This window comes from Aedes albopictus, chromosome 2, assembly GCF_035046485.1.
Source record: "Aedes albopictus strain Foshan chromosome 2, AalbF5, whole genome shotgun sequence".
Lineage (NCBI taxonomy): Eukaryota > Metazoa > Arthropoda > Insecta > Diptera > Culicidae > Aedes > Aedes albopictus.
The window spans coordinates 34,243,409-34,269,354 of NC_085137.1; the positions used below are offsets into that span (position 1 = coordinate 34,243,409).

The following is a 25,946-nucleotide window of genomic DNA, read 5'->3' on the forward strand; positions in this document are numbered from 1 at the left end:
AATAATTCAATTTTAGAAACACGCGAAGCAAACAAATTCACTGGACATTTTGAATACAACGTAAGTTTAAAAATTACAAAGGAAAATTCTTTCAATAACAAAAAAGCTCAACAAATTTATACTTTTATAATAACAACGGGTGACTCCTACCGTCGGTCTTTATTGTGAGCTTCCTTTACATTCCTGTTTTCATTTCTTTACCTTCTCGTTTCGAATAATAATGAAAAATGGTTGAAAGCGGTTGGATGGTGCGGACAGGACTAGCCTTCCCGCGATTTTTGTTTGTTTGTTTTGTTTCTGTTTCGATACTTATCTAAACTGGGAGTTGTGAACACTGGCGCGGACCCCCAATCTTTGCGTACTCGTGTTGATTCCGCAGCTAGAACTAGAACTTACCCTCGGTTGATGTGTTGTGCCCTTAACGCCACCACGCCTCTAGGCCATTTTGTTGATGATGGCCGTTTGTACCGAGTTGATCTGGCTGGACCATTTCTCGATGGCGCCATCACGTGCTCCGCAGCGGGCCTCTTTGTTCAACTCCAGCACCTGGTTGACCTGGTCGATGCGTCCCTGGATTGTGCTGGGTGAGAGAAAATAAAATGAAATAATACGTTTTTGTGAAAAAAAAATACATTATTTGGGGGATGTGTGGGTTACTGGATGATTATAACTAGGGACAATGGAAATTCGCGATTTCGCGGAAGCCGCGAAATCCGCGAAATTGGGTTACCGCCGCGAAATTTAGGAAATCCCGCGATATGCCGCGAAATTTTATGAAATAACGAAAATACCCCACAAACTTCCATTAATTTCAAATTTTAAAACATAAATAGTTGATAACTTTCTACTATGTAACGTTCATCATGATTCTGTATCCGCACAATAAAAGTTTACGGCATTTTCAGTATATATTTCTATACAGAGTTTTCATCAAATTTGTTAGTTTTTCAAAGAAGTAATGATTACGCCTCACAAAATCAAATAAATTATCCATTTGCCATGCGAAATTGCAGTTTTCTTTAACAAAACGGTCAAAAATATGGGGACCGCGAAATCGCCGTGAAATTCACAAAAACGGCCCGCGAAATTTAAGAAATTTTGCCGCGAATTTCCATTGTCCCTAATTATAACTTTGTAATTGTTTGATTCACAACCTGACCAATCACTATTAGCTCATCTGTTCACAGGCTAGGTGGGGATCTACCGCTACCAAGCCTCCCGGTAAACAATCTGCAAAGTACCGTAATTTTCAACCTAACATTAGTATATCTGAAAATAATAGGTATTCATGAAAGGGTATAGATGTGTGGGAATGCATTCTGGCTTTGAAAAACTTATCCATACGCAATCGAGTCTACCTATATTGGATCCCAGGACATACGGGTCTAGAGGGAAACGAGATTGCTCATGATCTAGCCAGGAATGGATCTAATGAAAGGTTCATTGGCCCTGAGCCCTTCTGTGGGATCTCAGACTGCTCTGTAAAAATAGAACTGAACAAATATATGGTTAGTCAAATCACATCAACCTGGAATGCACTTCCCCATACGAGCCAATCCAAAAGGCTCGTAACGATAAACCCCAAGAAAACCCAACAACTATTAGGTCTCAACAAAAGGGATCTCAACATCTACACCGGTCTAATAACTGGACACTGCTCCTGCAGATCTGCCCCTGCAGATCTACAAAAGATCGGAGCAATCCAAACCTCAAATTGCCGCTTCTGTGACGAGGAGAGGGAAACATCAGAACCCATTCTCTGCTATTGCAATGCACTCACCCAACGTAGGTTCAAAGTTCTCAACAAGCCCTTTTTAGGGCCTGCTGACATATGGATCTTATCTCCCAAGGACGTGGTTGACTTCATAAAGCTAGTCTCGCCAGAATGGGGGAGTCACATACTGTAACTCAGGATCTCTATTCATCAATAATAGATGGTCTTGAGTTCAGTCGATACCAAGGTATCTCAGTGACAAACATGTTACTGAGATAACTTGCGTACCTCACAGCAAAAGGGTATATCACAATAGTTCTAAAATTTGGACGCAGTGATCTTCACCCGACAAACGAGAGAGAAGGAACGGTTGGAAGTGCTCAGCACAGAAGTACGACGACTCAAACAGGATTCCTCGGGCCCTCGTAGAATCCGCTCTACTTCTCGCTCAAGGACCAGCAGTGCTGCTTCTGTTCTTTGTTGGTACCACCGTAAATACGGGAATCTGGCCGAACGGTGCCGCCAGCCGTGTAATTTTGATGCCTCAAAAAACTAGAGTGCTGCCATGAGTGCTGCTTACCTGAATCGGCGCAGGTGAGTGAATCGTTTTCCAGCCGACGACTCATGCTGATGGACAAAACTAGTGGCCTGCGATTCCTCGTCGATACCGGTTCATACGTCTCTATTATACCCGCTACGACAACCGACCGACTCAACGAACCGATTCCATTCTTGCTACACGCAGCTAACGGAACGTCGATAAAAACATACTCGACAAAATTCGTCTCCACCGATCTTGGACTGAGAAGGAAACTAACGTGTAACTTTTTGGTGGCGGACGTCAGCCACGCGCTAATTGGAGCTGATTTTCTGGCGCACTTTGGGTTGCTGGTCGACTTACGCAATAAAGCGCTTATCGACTCCACAACAAACTTGCGATCAAAAGGCAGTGGGATGACGACAAGCATACACAGCATTACCACGATCAACGTCAACCATCCCTTCCACGATCTACTTGTTGAGTTTCGCCAAGTTACACAGCCGACAGCAATGCGAAGCACGGTGAGTCATGAAGTTTCGCACCATATCATCACGAAGGGTCCTCCAATTGTGTCCAAGGCTCGTCGGATGCATCCAGAGAAGCTGAAGGCCGCTAAAGAAGAGTTTGCCGTAATGATGGAGTTGGGGATCTGTCGTCCATCGAGCAGCAGTTGGGCTAGCCCCCTTCACTGTGTTCCAAAGAAGGATGGCCAATGGAGATTTGTGGGGGACTACCGCCAGTTGAACAGAGTGACGACACCGGATCGCTATCCAGTTCCCCATGTTCACGATCTCCTAAACTCACTACAAGGTAAGAAAATTTTTACCGTAATAGATTTGGAACGAGCCTACCACCAAATACCAGTTGAAGAGGATGATATACCCAAAACCGCGGTAATTACCCCCTTTGGGTTGTTCGAATTCACCCGTATGCAATTCGGACTTTGTAACGCAAGCCAAACCTTTTAAAGGTTTATGTTCGAGCCCAGCAGGGTGGGTCGAACTGCAGCGGACTATATCACTTTAGGTTTTGGGGAAAACACTCGCGAGGAGAGCAAGGACTGGCAAGGGCCAATCCTCTGGGAATCGGAGGTCGAAAAATGGCGGGCACAACCTGATTTGGCAAGGGCCAACAGGGGAAGAATCACTTCACGGGAGGGAATTTGGCAAGGGCCAATTCTTCGATGGTAAAATAGTATTCGGAACACGGACGGTTACAAATCTTAGCACTACATTTATTTCTCTTCTTTCCTCTCTATTTGAATTCTTGCTTTGCACTTTTGCTGCTGCTACTGCGATCGGATGCGCGCGTGATCGGTTCGACGCTTCGGTAGAGACTGACTGTCGCCGCCGCTGATGCGGTGGTTTGAGGTGTAGTGGTGGTACAACGGTACTCCGCCGTCGTTGGTGCGCTGGCTCGAGTTTGGGTTTTTTTTTTAGCAAAATGTATTAGGGGCGATTTCTTCACCCTGGCTTAAGCGTTAAGCCAGGTTTAACTGTATGGGTAAGCCTGGCTTACCGGTTAAGCCGAGGTGAAGAAATCGGCCCTTAGTGGTAGTGGTTCAACTTCCGACGGTAGTCGGAACAGTTTATGAACAAAGTTCTGGGTGATTTGGACTTCGTAATCGTGTTTATTGATGACGTCTGCATTGCTTCCCAACTAACATTTTCAGCGCTATAAGCTTCACTCATTTGCTTTATGTTGTGCAACCATCGAATAAAAGCAGTCAACGCTGAATAAAAGGGAAGCTAGTCAAATATAAACCATAAGCTAATACACGACTGCAAAACAAGCACCATACAGCTACCAAACTCGGTTTTCAGAAATCCATCGCTTGTCACTGGGGTTGCCTTTACTCCACTCTATTCCAACTCCGGGAGATTTCCCGGAAGATGTGAAAACTTGAGCAAATCGAATAGGAGTTCCCACCAACAAAACAGCTGCTACTATACAGTACAATTCGTTATACTGACAAATCCCCAAACCAGCAGCGCTTTAAAGGCCGTTATGCGATTTCAGAAGCTGTTATAAAGAAACAGTTGTACCACCAACACGGCTTGTGGGGTGTAAACTGCCGTTATACGCATAATTGTCCCATGTTACATGGGATTCCCATAATGGGACAATCGGGCGTATAACGGCAGTAAACATTATTGTCAAAACAAACTTCAAGCGGGATATATAGCTACTACACAAATTCTTTACAGCTATCCATCTCTGTGCTGTGAAATTATTTTGGTTGCTTTTATTGCACTTTAATTCAACGCCGGAAGATTTGCCGGAAGATGTGCAAATCGAGTAAGAGTCCCAGCCAATACAACAGCTGCTTTTTTACAGTACGTTTTGTAATGTTGCCAAAACACAAAACAGCAGCGCTTCGTAGCTGTTTATAGAACACTCTTTCAGCTAGAAGCTGTGACGAAGAACCTGCTGGCGCAACTACACAGCTTGCTCAATGTAAACATTATTGCTTTTGACGTTTCACAAGCTTATGCAGCAAGATGAAGTTGGGTAAGGTTTCTTGTGGCACAATTATGAAGCCTTGTCTGAAGTAAAACAAAACGGGCTATTTTCTATGCTATTTATATATAGCAGTGTGGCAGTGAGGACATCATCGGGACCAGTGGATACGGAGATCGAGAGTTTGATTCCAAGTAGCGGCAAGTACTTTAATTATTCAATTTTAAAAGCGATAATTCCAGTTCCACATGTATTGCGTCACGGATCCATAACCTAATTATATTTGATCGATTAATTTGGGGATGCCGTATAATTATTATTTAACAACTGCGAAAAGGCTGAAAAAGCGCCTTCTCAAGATGTTATTCAATTAGTGGTTACATAGGAGCCGAGAAAAGAGCTATGACTTCGTGGCATAGAAGCTGATTCGCACAGCATATACATGTGGATTAAGTTCGCCAGATTTATTGGTATAGGGCTTGCATAGAAGCTTCCGTCCATATGTACAACACAGTAACTCAGCCTCAAGCCGTATTGAGGACGCTTTGTTGACGTTTACATTCACAATAAATGTTAGTTGGGTTCGTCTTGCGCAGAAGAGCATGAACAACATGTGCGAATAGTTTTGGAGCGTTTACGAAAATACGGGTTAATTATCAATGTAGCAAAAAGTCGATTTGCACAGGAAGAAGTCGACTTCCTGGGTTACCGGGTAAACCAAGACGGAATTAGTCCATTACCGTCGCGGGTTCCAGCGGTTGCTAACTACGCTCTACCAAACACGGTGAAAGAACTTCGACGGTTCCTAGCACTTGTGAATGTGTATAAACGATTCATACCGAAAGCAGTCGATCAACAGTTGGAACTACGTAAACTAATTCCGGATAACAGAAAAAACGATACCAGGAAACTGCAGTGGAGTGAACACATTTTACTGGCATTTGAACGCTGTGAAACGTCATTAGGGGAATCTGTGTTGCTGCATTACCCGGATTCAAATAAAACGTTAGCTCTTATGATTGATGCATCCAGTTCTGCAGCTGGAGCAGTTCTCCAACAGCTTCGCGGTACTTCTTGGCAACCACTCGGATTCTACTCCGAAAAGTTTTCGGAAGCACAAAAGAAATATTCAACTTTTGGACGTGAGCTGACAGCCATGAAAATGGCCGTTAAGTACTTTCGTTATTTTTTGGAAGGGAGGAAATTTATTATCTTCACCGACCATAAGCCACTAACCACTGCTATGGGTACCAACTCTGCTAGTAGGCTCCCCCACGAAGAGAGATACTTACGGTACATTTCCTTATTCACGACTGATATTCGTCATATCAGCGGTATGGATAATACGGTGGCAGATGCCTTATCTCGGATTGAAGCAGTTAGCATCAGTTAGTATCGCAGTTGCGAAGCTCGACCGACTTGGCGTCGGCGGCTATCTTCTGAACTGGTTCCGTTCATATCTCACCGGCCGGCATTTGTTGGTAGTGATAGGAGATAGCAGATCGGATAGCTTTGACGCAACTTCCGGAATACCACAAGGAAGCCATCTAGGACCGTTGATCTTCTTGATCTACTTCAACGACGTGCATGCTGTCATCAAAGGGCCTCGACTTTCTTACGCCGAAGACCTCAAAATATTCCTGAAAATCCGCTCATTCCTTGATTGCCTTGAGTTGCAAAATCAGCTGGATCACTTTGCTAATTGGTGTTCTCTGAACAGAATGGTAGTAAATCCTGCCAAGTGTTCCGTTATAACGTTCTCCCGTAAGAAGCAGCCAATCGTCTTTGACTATAGTCTCCTTGGCACGACAATCGAGCGCGTGACTCACGTGAAGGACCTGGGTGTTATATTGGACTCGCAGCTAACTTTCAAGCAACACATTTCATTCATTATCGACAAAGCGTCTCGGAATCTAGGATTCATATTCAGGATCGCCAAGAATTTCTCCGACATCTATTGCTTAAAAGCACTGTATTGCTCGCTTGTGCGCTCCACCCTTGAATATTGCGCTGCTGTCTGGAGTCCTGCTTACAATAACGGCGCCGAAAGAATTGAATCCGTTCAGCGTCGCTTTCTTCGGTTCGCACTCCGCCGGCTACCTTGGAGGGACCCGTTTCGCCTGCCGAGCTACGAGAACCGATGTCAGCTGATTGATCTACAACTACTCCGCTCGAGACGAGATGTAACCAGAGCACTGACCGTAGCTGATACGCTCCAGGGTCGAATCGATTGTGGGGCGATTTTGGAGCAAATCGATTTGAACGTTCAGCCAAGATCGCTTTGAAATAGTATCATGCTGAGACTGCCTCTACGTCGAACAAACTATGGGATACACGGTGCGATCAGCGGCTTGCAGCGGGTATTCAATAGAGTAGCTTCGTTGTTTGATTTCCACTTCTCCCGTGAGACTCTTCGCCGGAGGTTTTCGTCGTTCTTCGCAGGGCGAAATGACGGACGCTGATTGTGCACTTACTTTAGTTTCAACTCCTGACCAAGTTTTGTTTCGTTGAATGTTGTCTCTGTATTATTATTTATTATTAGTTTTTTGACCATGTCATTGTATCATACTTCTTAACCATCATTGGGGCTACACCCAGCCTGTTGATGAAAATAATAAACAATTAAACAATCATCCCAAGCAACACACTTGTTATAATAGAGTTACGACAGCGCAAGTTTTGGTTGTATAGAAGTTTATTTTACGTTATTCTAACATAGTGTTGAAATATGTAACGTAAAATAAACTTCTATACAACCAAAACTTGCGCTGTCGTAACTTTTATATAATATGTGTGTTGCTTGGGATCGATCTCTCGTCGATCGCTGAAGACCAGGTTGAAGACGAAGAATTGAAAAATCTCCGGAAATCCTCGGCGCTTAAGATAGAACCCATACGCATTCCGAATGTACCGCGACCAGTCTACTGCGACGTTTCGATGAAGAACAAATATCGTCCTTTCGTTCCAGCAAAACATCGGCAGGCAGTGATTCATCAACTGCATGGAATGGCGCACATGGCGCACGTCGGAGCTCGTGCAACCAGACGACTTGTATCGGAACCGTTTTATATCGTCACATATGAACCGAGACATCACTGAATTTGTTCGAGAATGTCAGGATTGTCAACTTTCGAAAGTATCTCGCCATACCGTGTCTCCGTTGGGATCGTTCGATCCACCGAAGTGCAGATTTCGTCACATTCATGTCGACCTTGTTGGACCTTTGCCGCCTTCAAGAGAAAACCGTTATCTTCTGACGATTCTGGACCGTTTCACCCGTTGGCCTGAAGCAATTCCACTACCGGATATGACAGCACCCACAGTAGCCAGGACACAGCATTGGATTTCAAGATTTGGATCACCAGAGACAATTACGACGGATCAAGGGCGCCTGTTCGAATCGGAGCTCTTTCGAGAACTAACGTACATCTTGGGATCACATCATATTCGAACAACCTCCTATCACCCGCAATCCAATGGGATGGTGGAAAGGTTCCACCGTACTCTAAAATCGGGTCTCATGTGCAAGACAGCTAATAACTATAGACACTATAGATTCCATAGACTCGCGGAGGCGAAGACAACTGTAGCCAAACGAACTGTCAGTTCGTGTAGCCAAACGAACATGACGTCACGATTTCAATAGCGATAATGGATTATGTGACGTCATATTTGCTCGGTACACTCTAAATACACGGTAAAACACACTAAAATCGTATTACTCAACCATGTATCCGCGAGTCTATGGAATCTATAGTGTCTATACTAATAACTGATGTGATGAGCTACCTGTTGTACTGCTCGGTTTGAGGACTGCTTTTCGAGAAGAGCTGAAGTGTTCCTCCGCTGAACTCTTGTATGGGCAGCCTCTTCGAGTTCCTGGTGAATTCTTCGATCCACCTGAGAGTTCTGTTGATCGATCCGAATTTGCAGCAACGCTTCACCGAACGTTTTCAAAATTACGACCGCCCAAAACCAATCATCGTGGCAAACCTGCAATTTTCGTTCACAAAGACCTTCAACAGTGCACCCAGGTTTTCGTTCGCATCGATGCGGTGAAGCGCTCACTGCAACCAGTGCACAATGGTCCGAATCCACGTTTTAGCAGGAAAAAAATCCGTATCTCTGTTTTTGTTAATTTTAGGCATTTGGTGTCTTCAGAGAAGTTGTTTGCATTTGTTTGCTGCATCTTTTCCAAAAAAAATTGATTAGGGTGGTCCGCGTCTTAACTCAAATCTGGAATAGAACTTTTAAATTTCAGGTCATACGCGATCGAGTTCATCAGCAAAGTTGTAGGCAATGCTATTTTGAGCAACTTTGCCGAATACGCCGTTTATCTAGCTCTTAATTTGAACATAGTAGGTCAATTTAAAGTTTTGACTTAGGGTGAGCCATCCAAAAACGGTTTTTTCGCAATAACTTTTTTATTTGATTTTTTTCGAAGATGTGATCTTCGAAGCATTTGAAGAGCAAGTAATGACGCATATTTGTTCTGAACATTGCACGTTGCTAGGTCTTGTCATTCAAATGTTATAAGCAATTTTGACTTAAAATCAACGATGTCTTCAAATGATTATATGTCGAGGAGCTGGTAAAATAAAAAATGTTCTTTAAGCGGCATTTGGAAGGTCACATATAAAGCCAAACTTGGAGCAAGTATTACAAGAACGTTATTTTTTTAAATTGGAATAAATCGACACCAAAAATCCCCTTAAAAATTGAAAAAACTACTTATAACTCATACAATTTTAAAGATAGAGTCAAACTGTCTTCGGAAAAATGTAGGTTTTTACCATGCCTACAAGTTTTCCATACACGATTTTTTTGCAAAACGTGAAACAAAAGCTTGAAATTGATAATTCGATTCTTAAGGGTACATGCTATGTTTTTCTAGGAAATCAGAACGATTTTATTCTTTAAAAACAAATTATCACTTTCAAGCTTTTGTTTCACGTTTTACAAAAAAGTCGTGTATGGGAAACTTTTAGGTATGGTGAAAACCCACATTTTTTCCGAAGACAGTTTGACTCTATCTTTAAAATTGTATGAGTTATAAGTAGTTTTTCGATTTTTCAAGGGGATTCTTGGAGTCGATTTATTCCAATTTAAAAAATAACGTTCTTGTAATACAGTGGGATTCCGTTTTTGGCATGCTCCATTTTTGGCATGTTCCGTTTTTGGCACCCCCCGAATTTGGCAACAAAGGATTCCGTTTTTAGCAACATTTTTAAATCTAATAAAAATATAGCGAATATCGATAAATAATTCTTCTAATAGAAAACTTGTATTATATCAATAAGAAATAATAACAATTTTATGCTATTCTGGCATTCGAACAAAGGAACCAGCCCATATATGTTTGCCACACATATCCTAAATACGTTATGTATGGGTCCATATATCATTTTATATTATGTCCAACTGTTTATTATGTGCAGAGTGCACACAACCGAGTAGATCTTTCTTCTTTGGCATAACGTCCCAACTAGGACAAAGCCTGCTTCTCAGCTAGTGTTCTATAATCACTTCCACAGATATTAATGTGTATATCGTGAGCCAGGCAAGAAGATATTCTATGCCTAAGAAAGTTAAGGTAATTTCTTTTACAAATGCTGGGAATTGAATCTCTGACCATTTACTTACAACGCGAAAGTGTTGTCTTTGAGAGCACAAGGGTCCGCTGGGGGTACTTTTGCTTTAGCGAATTTGGTGGAAAATTGCTTTGAAAGAATCATTAATCCTTAAGGGTACGACCTCACTATTTGTCTAACAGTGATAAATTTTGGCTGATTGTTTGGCTCTGTTGATATCTCCAGACATTAAGAAAAATATATAAAAACAATCTCATTTATTCCTCACAGAATTCATCAATGAAGTGTTCAAATAAATTCATCTGGGACTCTAAAAAAGTTACAAGTTTCACCAGGATGTCCAAATGGTTCATAGGCAACCTAAAAAACAGAAGTAGCTAAACAACAGTTACTTTAGTTGAAGTGTTTAGCCCTATGCTAGTTCATCTCGGGACCCACGCTTTACTTCCCTTCTTAAGCCAGAACTCACATTTTTGTGAGTTTTTCGGGAGTTGGATTCGATCCCAGGTCCTTAACGTGATAGTCACGTGTTCTAACCATCACACAAGGTCCGCTCCTCTTTTAGTTAAGGTTAGGTTAACCTTCCGTAACTCTCGCGGTTGGCCACCACCGTCAGCACCACGCTAATGCTGAGAACAAAAAGCGAGATTATTTCAACCTGTTGTACAAAATTCAGCAGCGCGATCACTCGAGAGTTAAAAGCAGTTTATTCGATGCATATATGTACGACCAAAATGTTTGTGGAGTACTGGTCTCTGTCGACTTATTGTTTGCTGTTCTGTTATGAGTCGTTTAGTCTGTATGGCTCTTTTCGAGAATTTCATAGATTTTTATACGAGTTTACACATGAATTTCGTTGCTAAAGGTATTAATTCCACGAGATTCATTTTTCAGAAACACCTGCAGAAATTTTGCCAGAACTTTTTCAGAGTTTTCACAAAATATCACAAAATGGGATTTCTTCAGCAAATCCTGTTAAATTTCGTGAATATTATCCACATGTTATGCGAATATGTTACAAAATAGATCAGAAATTTCGTTTAGAATTTCGAGAAAGTTGTTGTTCCTTTAAGAAATTTTATCATTGGGTTCAAAATACCAAACTGACGTAATGTTTGCAAATATTGCTGAATGGGATGATGCATGCGGACATACTAAAATTAAATGTCTGCCATTTTTTTCTTTTTTGTTGTCCCATTCTGTATACTATGCGGTCGAGTTTGTTCATGATTTTCTTGTTTTTATCTTTCACGAATGATCTATTTTTGCGACAACGTAAATGCTGCCTCTTTGTTTTACAACTTAATTTTAACACCTTCTTTCCTGGCAAACAAGGCCATATTTTTGAGGTCTCACTCAACTGTAAGCAACATTAAACGTCAAAATTTTCTACAGTGTATTATTGACTGTTCTGTTTGTCATTCTACATTTCCAAAAAACATTACCTGTAATGTCTCTGAGAAGCAGTTAATATTTAAAATCAACATATAGACTGTTTCAGAAATTATAAATACACTTTGTTTATTAAATTAAATGAACACTTTTAATGATTTTTTATCATTTTCTTTCAGAGTATAGCATATTGTACTCCATATTTCTATATTTCCTTTCAATTGTCTTGATATATTTTAAAGAACAGTCGAGTTTTCTAACAAATAACCTAATTTTTCAAATTTACATTTGCACAAAGGTGTTTTTTAATTATTTCAACATTATTTATCACTAAATACCAAAAATTATCTAAATTTTTATCACATTAGCCTTCTTAACAAATTGTCTAAGGAATGCTTTGATCAAAATTTGGGAAAAATCGATAAAGGCGTTCCCACAACATTTTTTCGGAGATCAAGTTTCTTGTTTTTAAAGGTTTTCTGCGGAACATAAGAACTACCACACAGTTTCTTAGCTTTCTTGAATGCATTTAATCTAAACAAACTTACTTTTTAGCTCATGCGATCCTTCAGATGGCAAAGCTTGTCATACCATAAAAACGAATGCAGTAAGCAGTAATTAGGACATTTGTTTGCTTAACGTTTGTTGCTACTGGTGTTGATGAGAAATTTGAAACATAAAATTTTGTATTGAGAAGGCCCGTAATGTCGAGAAATATCTTTTATTATCGATACATGTAATGCTACATTTTTTGACCACTTTGTGCAACTTCAAATTTACAAAGTTTACAAAGCCCTATTTCTTAATTTTTACCAGTAACATAAAAAAAATTGGAATTATTTGCTTCGTTGGCATATTTACTATAAGAGCTAGAAGAAACTTTTTTGGATATTGTGCTCAAATTGAAATGGCAGTTAATTGATGGTGTATTTATAATTTCTGAAACAGTCTATAATCATAGATTCGATGTTTTTAAGGCGTTTTAATGTCACTAATGCGGTTATAAATGCACAAAGGACATTTATGAAAAGAGTTCACATAAAATATATTCTATGTTTCAAAAAAGTAACAAATATTCCTAGCTACACACACGCATAAGGATATTTGATTTTAGAGATCCATTCATTCGTAGCAGTGTGATGAGGCTACAAACTGCTCTACGAAAATATGATCAAACTACTATTGTTCCGGGGTTAGATCGTCGTATGGTTCCATAACGGTAACTTGGCATATTATGTAATCATTTACAAACAGAGAAATGTAAAAAAAATGTTGACGAAAAAAGATTCCGTTTTTAGCACGGTTCCGGTTTTGGCAACTGAAAAAAAAAATTTTGTTGCCAAAATCGGAACCCCACTGTATTTGCTCCACATTTGGCTTTATATGTGACCTTCCAAATGCCGCTTAAAGAACTTTTTTTATTTTACCAGCTCCATGAGATATAAGCATTTGAAGACATCGTTGTTTTTGAATCAAAATTGCCCATAACATTTGAATGACAAGACCTAGCAACATGCAATGTTCAGAACAAATATGCGTCATTACTTGCTCTTCAAATGCTTCGAAGATCACATCTTCGAAAAAAATCAAATAAAAAAGTTATTGCGAAAAATCCGTTTTTGGGGGACTCACCCTAAGTCAAAACTTAAAAGTGACCTACTATGTTCAAATTAAGAGCTAGATAAACGGCGTATTCAGCAAAGTTGCTCGAAATAGCATTGCCTACAACTTTGCTGAAGAACTCGATCGCGTAAGACTTAAAATAAAAAAAATCTTTTCCAGATTTGAGTTAGGACGAGGACCACCCTAATCAAAAATTTTTGGAAAAGATGCAGCAAACAAATGCAAACAACTTCTCTAAACACATCAAATGCCTAAAATTAACGAAAACAGAGATACGGATTTTTTTCCTGCTAAATCGTGGATTCGGACCATTGTGCAGTGTTGGTAAAAACTCAAATTCTCAAATCTCATGATTGAGTTGTTTCACGCGCGATTCTTGACTCGCCAAACTTACCGCCGAAAAAATCGTGCATGAGTTGACTCGCGATTTCACTCATTGTTTTATTTCTTGGTGTTCTTATTATTTACATCAAAGTTTTTAGGATTATATGATAGAACAAAAGCAAATCTACACTCCAAAAAATCCACACATCGAGGCTACATGGAAAATCACGTAGCCTCAGAAAAGTATTCATTTGTCTGAGTTTACTTGACGAAGGTGACAATTACCAAACCATAAATAAATACGAGATGATGTTCCAGTTACCTTCACGCAACTGCTCAGTAGCTTTGACGTGAAAATCACTTGTCTGCGTAAGTTCATTTGACAGCTTCATTCCCTGTTCATTTTGTGTTTACGTTATCATCAAGATGGCGTAGTTTGATTGCAAACCTCGTTGCAAACTTAGGACTTTTTGGCATAATTTGACATTCTTATTGAAGGTAAGTAAAATTAATTGTAAGTAGCAATGCAAATAAGTCATAAAGATCATTTTCTTACGACGCAACAGGAATTTTAAATTGCTAAGCGGTTGAGTGTCGCTGAATGAATGCCGTCGGTGAAACCGCCAGCTGCAAGCAGAAAAGGACCCGGTTTGCAGAGTGGGCTTCGGCACTTGCAAATACAATGCAGCAACGTCGCCGAACAATGCCAACTGCCATGCTGTTTGCTGTTTAATATTTCAATATCCAGTTATTAGAAAAACCGCATCAACATTGCAAAAACAAACAAGTTTCTGTCGTTTTAGGGCCCTCTGGGATCTATATTTACGCGTCTCAATATCATTAACAGAAAGCTTGTGAAAGTGCGCTATTTGCTAATGATATTGAGCTATGTGGGCAAAACCCAGAAATCCCCAATTCAACAGAAACGTGTTTACTTACAAAATGTTGATGTGGACCTTTTAATTGCTGGTCTTGATTTGTGAGATTACCTAAATCGAGTCCTAAATGTAATACGGAACGGTCGTTTGTGCCAAGACGTAACAAATAGATTGTGTCAAAATATACGATAATGTTCCATAGTTATGTAGGGTGCCTGTACCAGTTATCGCACTACCTAAGAAAAACTATTTCTACAAAAATAAGAAGAAGACCGACGAATGTAAACAATAAGTCAAATGATTGATTTGTTTCAATACTTTACAGGAAAAATATAAAAACGGAGCCAAAACTACTTTTAGTATTTATTACGGCGTGTGCCAATGATAGGAACCCTGTACCAGTTATGGACACATTTGTTAATTTGGGTTCCACTTCGCACTATTTACATGCATTCCTTATGGGAGTTGCCATAACTGGTACACTATGGCGAAATAGGGTGCAAGGAGGCCGAAAAGTTAAGGAAAATGATTTATTTCTACCATAATTTGAGCAAATTGTGAAGTTTGAATGATTGCAATCATCTTTTGTGATCGTGATCTGTTGTTCACGATTTTTTTTCTTGTTGATTTGTATCTTTAACCGTTATGTGGCCGGCAAACTTTTTGCTTTTTTCTACACCGTGTATTTTAAATAGGTGCTGGGTACCCGGGTACATAAGGGTTAAAGGTTAAAAATCAACTATGGCGAATTTGAGGTACTATAGCCATAACTGGTACACTGAGCCTATCTTGTTTTAGCTTATTCCAATAGCTGCATTATCCTTCTGCTAATGAACGATAGTGCAATTTATTGCGAAATTTGATTGAGTTTATTTTGAATTATTGTAAATAAAGCGGGTCCAGCTTAAAAAGCAGTGCAATTTACCTTAATAATGAGTAACTCACACCAAAGTACCATCTACATCCTACTAAAACTATTCGTGCAATGGACTGGAAGTATCACGTAGCTGCTACGTGAAACTCCGGTGGAACACGAACAGTTCATAAGTTCATGCGTTCATTCTTTGTCACTTTCGATTCACGTAGGTGCTACGTGGAAAGTGCGATGGAAAAAATCTACGTATGTTTTCACATAGCCTTGACGTGAAGAATTTTTGGAGTGTAGCGTACAATAACATTGAATGCCCTTCAAATTGATTTGGATACGTTTTACAAGCGAATGAGATTTCGGCGCTTGACTCGTGAGAGCGAGATTTTGCATGAAAATCTCGCGCGTGAGAAAATGATTCAGAATCGCGTGCGAGTTTGCTCACGCAGGAGCGGTTCATGAGTCTGTTTTGAGTGTAATTTTACCAAAACTGACTGCAACAACCCTACGAAGGACCGTATCCAGTGATTCAGCGACACGGAAAATATTTCGACCTAATGATAGCCGGAAAGAAGCAAAGAATAACAGTAGATCGGTTGAAGCCGGCCAACATTTCGCGGTTACGAGGACAACATTTCTAGGATGATCCCAGCACTAAAGTTACGCCATCTGGACACCGTGTAAGATTCTTGGCGTAACTGGGGGCGCCTGTGGGTGCACCCTAGTTCTATCGTTTTTATAGAGCCACCCTAGATGATCTGTCAAATGAGAGGACGAGTACAAAGTAGACGCGAATCAAGAAAAGACTCGTAAACAGTAAAACCGAAATAAATCATTATAGCCGTTAAATCGTCCGTTTATTATCGCTGACCGTTCCGATCCCCCACAGACTTGTAACTTGTACTAAAGTGTCTCGAGTATACCAAAGTGGCGAATCCTGGTCGTTTTGACAGGTCTCCTGCTCGATTGGAACTATGGGGATGACACTAGATCGACTGTTCCAATTTTGACGTTTCTCCTCTTTGTTTTATCCAGGCTCGTTAACTTGTACTTGTACCCTGAGACGAGACTCGCGAAGAGGAAAAAAAGCAACGTCAAGTGCAGCCCAACTGAGCTGTCAGTTGTAGCCCGTTTGATTACGTTACCTAAAACGAGGCAAGTATTGCTATCCGAGATAAATTCTGAAGCCAAAATTCATTCCGAGCAGCATTTTCTTCTCCTGTACTGTCAAAAATAAATTGAAAACAAAATATTCCAATGATTACTTTGCTTGGCGACTGTTGGCGATGCAAAATTTCACCTCAACATGATTTTGTGCGTGAATGGGATTCAATCACAACGCATGTGAGGTGATGCGGTCACGTACGTGTTTGAACCACCAGCCCAAAACATAATGTCAACACAGATAGGAAGAAGAAAAAAATAACAAACTGGGGAAAAAGAAGACCGTCTTCGCGAGTCTCGTCTCAGCCAGGGATGCCAGATGTGAAGACATGTCTTCAAAATGAAGACATTTGAAGCTCTGTGAAGACATTTATTTTTGTGAAGACATATAGAAGACATTTTAAATTTTGTGAAGACTTTTGAAGACTTTTGAAAGCTGAAAAATAATATTTATTTATGTTGTTATTCTAAACCAATATTTCAAATCTTGGAACAATTTCAGATGAAATGCGTTTGTTGTAGATATTTTTGTAGATAAAATTTTAAACTTTTAAAACTTTAAGCTTACAAATTCCTTATTTTTCGGTCTTCATATTGGCGGAAATTTTGAAGCAGTTTTTAGTTAAAATACGAATTAAATTAGATTACCACCATTTCATGGAAATTTTAGGAAGCATGCTGAACTATTGAATTAGTTTCTCATCAGCAATTGTTTATAGAAAATAAAATTTTCATCAACAAAATTCCTCTGGATTCAACTGAGTATTCTAATTTTTCAAAAATCTCCAAACGCAGAGGTTGTTTCTAGAATATTACCAAGGTTTTTTTCGGAAATTCTCCCCAGAACTCCTAATATTTGTCCAAGCCTTTTAAGATTTCTCCAGTAGTCCCTCGGGAATCTTTCTAGAAGTTCCATGAGATTTTCTTCAGGATTTTATCAGAAATACCTTCAAAAGTTTCTCAGGAATTCTTCTAGGTGCTCCTCGGATATTCCACCTGGAGTACCTCAGAAATTCTTTCAGTTCCATGGGAATTCCTCCAGGAGTTTGCCGAATCTTTTTTTTTTCAGCAGTTCCTCGGGAATTCCTCCAGGTGTTGCTCGGGAATTCTTCCATTAGTTCCTCGAGAAATCCTTTCTCGGAAATTCCTCCAGAACTTCCTCGGGAATTCATCCTGGAGTTCCAAGGGAATTTCTTCGGGAGTTTCTCGGGAATTCCTTTCGAAGTTCCTCGAGAATTCCTTAAGGTGTTCCTCGAGAATTATTTTAGGAGTTCCTCGGAAATTCTTCCAGGAGTTCTTCGTGAATTCCTCCAAAAGTTCCTAGAGAATACCTTCAAGAATTCCTCGAGAATTTCTTCAATGAGTTCCTTGGGAATTCTTCTGGAGATCCTTGGGAATTCCTCTGCAAGTTCCTCGGGAATTCCTTTAAGGGTAAATCCTCCAAGAGTTCCTCGCAAATTCTCCTAGAAGTTTCTCAGGAATTCCGTCAGGAGTTTCTCGGGAATTTATGCTGGAGTTCCAAGGGAATTTTTCCGGGAGTTCCAAGGGAATTTCATCAGAAGTTCCTCGAGAATTATTTTAAGAGTTCCTCGGGAATTCCTCCGGAGTTCCAAGGGAATTTCTCCAGGAGTTCTTCAAAAATTACTTCAAAAGTTCCTCGAAAATTGCTTTAGGTGTTTATTGAGAAATTTTTCAAGAGTTGCTCGAAAATTTTTCCAGGAGTTCTTCGGGAAGTGCTACATGAATTCCTCGGGATTTTTTCCAGGAGTTTGCCAACAACTTTTTCGGGAGTTCCTAAGAAATTCCTCTATGAGAATCTCTAGAACTCCCATAGGAATTGCTAGAAAATTTCTTGGAAAGTTTCTCCATGTATTCCTCTGAATTCTTCTAGGAGTTCCGCAGGCATTCCTCCTGGAGTTCGTCGAAATTTTCCCAGGTGTTTCATGGGGAATTCTCTAGGAGTTACTCGGGAATTCTTTCAGAGTTGCTCGGGAATTTCTCCTTCAGTTGCTCGGAAATTCTTCAAAAGATTCTCGGGTATGCCTCTAGGAGAACACCTCTAGGAGTTTCGGAAATTCCTCCAGAATTTTCTCGATAATTCTAGAATTTTTTCGGGAATTTCTTCCAGAAGTTCATTGAGAATCCCTCTAGCATTTTGTCGGGAATTCTTCTATAATATTCTCGGGAAATGTTTCAGGAGTTTATCAGAAATCAATCTGGATATACCTATGAATACCTCCAGGAAATCGTCGGAAATTCCCAGGAAACTCCTGGAGTAGGTTTTCTAGGGGCCAAGAGTAAATCTCGAGGAACTGCCGGAAAAGAACCTTGAAAAACTATGAAGAAATGCTCGTGAAATTCTTGGAGGGATTCCCGAGAAACATGTAACTCCTCAGAATATTCCCGAGGAATCCCAAGAGGAATTCCCAAGGAAATCCTGGAGGTTTTTCCGAGAAACTTTTTGAGGAATTCTTGAAGAAATTGACGATGAACTCCTGGAGAAATTCCCAAGGAACTCCTGCAAGAATTCCCGAAGAAATTCTGGAAGGAATTTACCGGGGATTTCCTGTAGAAATTACGGAGGATCTCTTGAAGGAATTCCTGAGGATCCTTGGATGATTTCTAAAGGAACTCCTGGAGGAATTGTTGAGGATCTTTTTAAGAAATTATCGTCGATTTCCTCCATGGATCTCTTGAGGGAATTTCCGAGAAACTGCTGGAAGATTTGTCGATGATCGTCTGAAGGAGTTCTCGAGGATCTCCTGGAGGAATTCTCGTAGAACTCCTGGAAGAATTACCGAGGAGCTCCGGGAGGTATTTCCGAGAAACTTCTGGAGGAATTTGCGAGAATTTCCTGGAGGAACTCCCGAGGTTCTCCTGCAGGAATTCTCGAAACTCATGGAAGAATTGTTGATTCGATTCAATTTCGATTCGATTCGACCTCCTAGAGGAATTCCCGATGAACTCCTAGAGGAATTCCCGAGAAACTCTTGTAGAAATTTCCGAGGAACTCCTGGAAGAATTATCAAGGAATTCCCGATAAACTTCAGGAAAAATCCCGAGGAACTCCGACAGAAATTTCCAAGGAACTTCTGTAAGAACTGCCGAGCACTTCCTGGAGGATATCCGAGGATCTCCTGGATGAATCCTCGAGAAATTCCTGAAGGATTTTTTGAGGATGCTCTGAAGGAGTTCCCGAGGATCTCCTGATGTAATTCTCAAGAGCTCCTAGAGGAATCCCCGATGAATTCCTAGAGAAGTTCCCGAAGATCTCGTGGAGGAATTTTCCTTGGAATTTCCTAAGAGCTTGCCTAAGAGCTCCTTGAGAAATTCCCGAAGAAATCCTGGAGGAATTCCCGAGGAAGTCCTGGAGGAATTGCCGAGGAACTCCTGTAGAATTTTCCGAGGAACTCCTGGAGGAACTTGTAAAAGAATTCCTGGGAGAATTCTCGGGAAACTCAACTCCTGAAGAAATTCTCGGGAAATTTATGAAAGAATTCCGGTGGAACTTCTAGAGGATGTTTCGAGGAATTTCTGGCACAATTTTTGAGGATCTCCTGGAGGAATTCCTGAGGATCTTTTGGAGGAACTGCCGAGGATCTGCATGAGGTCAAGCATGAGGATTTGCCGAGGATCTTCTGCAGGAATTCACGAGGAGCTCCTGGGAGAATTCTCGAGGACCACTTGGGTGAATTTCCGTGGATGATCTGGAGGAATTCCCAAGAAACTCCATGATGAATTCCCAGGGATCTTCTGAAGGTATTCGCGAGGACTTCCTGGGAGAATTTCCGAAGGAATTCCTAGAGAAATTCCTGGATTTTTTGTGGAACTCGTGAAAATAAGTCCGAGGAACTTGTTAAAGAATTTTCGGGAAACCCCCTTAAAATTGCCATGGAAATTCTGGAGAGAAACATGCATTATTGCTGAATGACCTCACGGTATATTTCTTCATTTAAACCTAAGTGAGAACATGGCATAAATTTTGACTTCTAACAGTATTTTATTCTAAAGCCACAATATGTGGTGTGAAGACATGTGAAGACATTTTAACGTGCCTTGTGAAGATATTTGAAAATTTTACCTGGCATCCCTCTCAGCTTGTACCTAGTATTTTTATGCAACAGAAAATTACAAGTTACAAGCTACAAGACTAATGTTATTAGTAAAATTTTCATTATGCTACAGGCCCCTGGGCTCAGCAGCTGACGAAAATTTCTTTTGTACTGTAGCTTGTTATTTTCGTTTGGTTTTTACGTTTTTACTGCTGTGATGTACCATCCTGATTCATTGCGTTCTGCATAACTGGTGCAGACGGCGAAATCGTTTCTGCTATTGTTCTGTTTGGATCGTTGTTAACATTCGCCTGGGAAGTATTTTTTGCAGCCCTTCTACAGTATGCGGCAGGAAAAAATGCGAAAGTGTTTTTCAACTTCAAACCTCATTTTCGTCCATTTGTCATTAACCAATCTATGTTTCAACGTTCCATGATCTATAATGGGCTAGTTTTCTGAAAAGTTAATTAAAAAATTTCCCATTTTGGTCACTAACCTTTACAGGGCGGCGCCTGCAGATGAAGACAACCAGAATTTTCAAACCGCAGAAAATCGGTTGTGCTACTTTTCCCCGAATGTCGGTTCCCCGAATGTCGTTTCCCCGAACGCCGTTTCCCCGAACGCCGTTTCCCCGAATGCCGTTTCCCCGAATAACCCTTTTCCCCGAATGCCGTTTGCCCGAAAAAGAACGTTTCCCCGAAAAAATATGTACTGTCAAAAAATGATTAGATGCTAAATTGCTACTAGCTAGGCCGCTTTTATTAGTTTTATTTCTAAAGTGTTGTCGGCTAACACTTAATCATAGGAAGCTTCCTTCCTACAAAGATGGTTGTTCTTTCGAGTTCTTCGGGAACTGTTAACATTATAGTTAATATTGATCCACTAAAAATGTTCCTTAAATTTGTGTTAACGTCGCAGCTAATATAGCATCACTAGAAATTTTCCCTTCTTTCAAAGAAGGCGATTCTTTCAAGTTTTAATTAACATCGTAGTTAATATAGTTTAACTAGAAATTTTCCCTTCTTTTAAAAATGCAGTTCTTTCAAGTTTTAATGCTAAAAAGTTTTTGTTAACATCACAACTAATATAGTTTCCCTAGAAATTTTCCCTTCTTTCATAGAAGGCGGTTCTTTCAGGTTTTAGTGCTAACACATTTTTGTTAACATGGCAGCTAATATAGTTTTCCTAGAAATTTGCCCTTCTTTCAAAGAAGGCGGTTCTTCCAAGTGTAAATGCTAACAAGTTTTTGTTAACATGGCAATTAATATAGTTTTTGAAATAACTAGTACTGACAAAGTTTCCGTTGAAGTTGTTGTATTTAGTTAAATCTCAGTTAAATCATGTACATACATACATACATATTTTTAAAGAATATATAAAAACTAGTGAATTAAAACTACTTCTTTCACGTTTCGGGGAAACGGGAATTCGGGGAAACGGCATTCGGGGAAACGACATCCGGGGAAACGGCATTCGGGGAAAAGGGACATTCGGGGAAACGGCGTTCGGGGAAACGACATTCGGGGAAACGACATTCGGGGAAAAGTAGCACAATCCAGAAAATCGCACAGGTCGCTAAATTTCGCATCTGATAAAACAAAATTTTTGATTTTCTCTACAATATCATCAAATATATGTACTTATTTCATCTGGTATGTGAAACTACATGGCTCTGGATCAGTGTGGTCTGGTTGTTCATCGAATTTGAGCTAATTTTGTTACTGTTATAGTCATTTTGTTTAATGACCATTGGGCGCGCAGTTTATTGATATCCGCTAATTAGGCCTACATTATCACATGTTAAACATCAAATATGTTCATTTTTATTTTTCAGTGCTAGAATATAGACATTGACTGATACACTGTCATGAAAAAATAGTCATACATATCCCATATTTAGCGTGTAATAGTGCCTTGAACTTTTCGCATTTTTTCCTGCCGCACCCTGTATTTTCTGTGTAGGATTTGCCAGAGTGTAGAGGCTGCAAACAGTGGATGCAACTTTTCGGTTGCTTTTTGTATGTAATCAGTATCTTTTCACTATTAATAGTGATCACAGACTTGATGTGACGTGTCAACGTCATCTTTGCTACGCGGGCGTCAGAGGGGAGCCCTTTATAAGCAAACGCAGGACCCCATACTTGCTCCCTCACATAGTGCACTTCTCCGTACTGCTTCAGATTAGCAGCGATGTCGTCATTGCAAACATTTTCAGATAGGTGGTGTAGTTTTACTTCCATGTATTCGCCGTCCACAGCCAGACGCACTTTATACTGTATGTATACCACTAACCTGAATATGGTGTTTACCATTGTTTTGTTCTACAACAGTTTCGGCAGTTGTTTTAAGTTCACATTTCACATAGGCACAATTTTGCACATGATGCATTTGGAGTCTCTTTAGCTGTGTCGAGCGCAAACCCAGCACTTCAGAAAGAAAGGAATGGATTTCCGCGAACGAAAGTCGGGTTTTAAAATTAAGCGAAATCTAAAGGTATTGGCACGCGGACCGATCACCGCCATTGCGGCGAGATAGATGAAACGATCTACAATTCCAAGCGAAATGTGAAACACGTCTGCTTCGCACAGATGATCGTGCAGAACTTCGTGTTCTTTCTTGCTGGAGAAGACCGCACTCTTGGTAAAAAGAACTATGAGGATAAATATTTGGAACAGTTTAACGATAGTAGACCAGCCTCTACGCAGGCAGTCTGCCAAAGTTGAGGGTAACAGACCGGAAATCAGCCGAACATATGAATTGTAGACGGGGCTGGCAAAGTTCAGCTGGTAGTTTCGAATGAATGAAGGGCACAGTGCACAAGAGATAGATGATCTAAGGAAATGTAAAAATAAACAAAGCAAAACACTCACCTATCCAGAATGCAGGAAACCAGTAAACTCTCCACCTCGACCGGCTCGATGTTCAGTTCATTAGATATGAACGGAATCGTAATCTTGGTATACGGGCGAATGAGCTTGATCAGCACCTGGGTCCGGATGTTACGCAACAGGTCCTCGATGTGCTCCCGGATGAACGGATCGGCCATAATGTTGTTGCGATTGTTTCGCAAAATCGCCTCGAACTCCATGATATCATTGTTCTGGTAGCTCACCACCAGGTTGGTCATGGCCAAAATCTCCGGATCGTTCTTGTACGGTTTCGCTTCCTGTGAGTCGAACGGATTGATTCCCGACTTCATCAGCATGTTTGCCAGCACCAGATATTTGAGGCAGGTCGTGCGCCGTGACGAACCCGATTCGTCGTAGTTTTTGAACGCCTCGAAAAAGTCCGTGTGAGCCTTTTCGAACTCGCCCTCCCGGAGGTGCATCTTGCCACCGCACTCCCGAATGACGCCCATGATCAGAGGATGCGGGATGGCCGATTTTATGTGCAACGATTGCTCGTACAGGGCTTTTAGCTTCTTGTTGTTCTTCTGAACGGTGTACATTTGGATCTCGAGGGCGTAGATTTCCAACAGCTGGGTTCCCTTCTTGAGATCATCTTCGCCATCGTCCGTCTGACAGGATTGGTGCAACTGTTTGAGAATCTTCTGAAGCTTGCCGAAGTCGCTCCGGTCAAAGTACAGCTTGCCGAGTTTCGTGTTGGTCTTGAACCATAGTCGATCGTTCTTGGCATCTTTCAGTGCATCGAGGGTGGTTTCGTAAAAGTTTTGCAGCAGTTCCATCTGAAACAGTAAACATGTTATTATACCGAAAAACTTTACATAAAACAGTTTCTTACATTTTTAGAAGTGGAAATATAGTCTAGAATTGAATTGATAGACTTTTCTGAGTGGTTTCGTGTCACAGCGCTTTTTATGTAGGTCAGCAGTTGTTTGTATCGAGTCATCATTTCCGGATAGTTTTGCTGCAAATTACAAACACGAAAATAACAATTTTCAGCCAGCAACTTGGTTTAAGCCTATTTACCAGTTTAAAGTTGATCTTGATCATCTGTTTAAGTGCCTTGAAACCCCATTCACCCTTCTCGCCGTTCTCCAGGTCCAACACTTTCTGGAAGGACTTGAGCGCTTCATGGGGAGCCTCCTCCTTGAGTGCCTTGCTGTTGTAGTATTGGTTTTCCAGGTCCACATCCGGCTCCGAGTTGCTATCTTCCGAATATTCCTAGCAATCACCAGCAAACAAAAACAACGCCGACAATTAAAAATAGTCGCATAAAGAAGTTCCCTTCCCACTGTGCGGCGCCGAACATGCAAGCAGTCGAACAATCTTTTTCTTCTTCGTCCTTCGACCTGCACAATCCAAATCCGCACTGAGTTTTGCAACAGTTTCGGCTCATCCCAAACTCACCAGCCCGTAGTCCTCCTCGTCTTCGCACATGAAATCGTCATCGATGTCGGACATTTTCGCTGTATTTCACTGGTGCCACTGGTTCTCACAGCAACGGAGCCGGAAACTGCACTAGAATTTTCTGGTTTCTGACCGCTTTTGTAACCAAAAATCAAGCCAAAAGAAAATTTTCTTCTACTGCCGACGAAACTAGTGTTGCTTTGCTTTTTCTTTTCAGGAGAGTGACGTTTTGGTTATCGGCGGTGTCTCTCTTCCTTGCTTTCGGCTTTTCTCCCTTTTCTCGACTCAAGCGCGAATGACAAACACAAAACGGAAATCGAAGAAAACAACATTTTTGTGCAGGGGATAGGATTGGAAACTTGCACAAAAGATGCCAGCACGCTTCATGATGTCTACTCAAAAGTGAGTATTTAAATAACTCTGATTTAGCAAACGCATATCGAGCGCTATGAGTCATTTAGGTCGAAGGACGGCCTACACCGTGGGTCGAAGGTTATACCTCGGGTTTTACTACCATTAGCGAAGCAAGCTTTTTCTTTTTTCTTCCTCACTCTCCTAAACATACAGGAAAATGAGCGAGATGAAAGAGGAGGCAAGCTGCCCCCTTTTCTATCTCTTTTTTTTTCGTGCATGTTTAGGAGAGTGAGTAAGAAAAAAGAAAATGCTGGCTCCGCCAATGTTTACTACCCCGATTACTAACTTAAACCCTTCGTAGCTAGGGCAGTATCCATTTATTACGTAACGCTAAAATCGACAACTTTCGACCCCCCTCCTCCCCCCGTAACGCTTTTTTGTATGAAAACCCAAAATTTTTTGTATGAACCATAACGCTCAGCCATACTCCCCCCTCCCCCTAGGGCGTTACGTAATTTGTGAACGGTGCCTAGAGGGAAGGCTGGATTTTTGAAGATGATTTCCAATTTTATTAAAAAATACCAAAAATAAAATTAATTAGAAAATAACAATTGTTTTTTTTTTAATTTGGTTATACATTATAAATTCTGCATTAACATGTCTAAAGGGTCTAAC

The 25,946-nt window shown here is 40.7% G+C and overlaps 1 protein-coding gene across 1 annotated transcript; it reads right to left on the bottom strand.

Annotated features, from left to right (window-relative positions):
- Positions 1-115: 115 nt before the first annotated feature.
- Positions 116-25,149, bottom strand: LOC109621384 (COP9 signalosome complex subunit 2). The gene is made up of 5 exons (XM_029876708.2): positions 24,918-25,149; positions 24,537-24,731; positions 24,349-24,474; positions 23,478-24,292; positions 116-580 (listed from the first exon to the last, which is right to left on the bottom strand). Exons 1-5 carry the CDS (start codon positions 24,969-24,971, stop codon positions 436-438), a joined length of 1,335 nt encoding a protein of 444 aa, XP_029732568.2. The 5' UTR covers positions 24,972-25,149; the 3' UTR covers positions 116-435.
- Between the last annotated feature and the right edge of the window lie 797 nt (positions 25,150-25,946).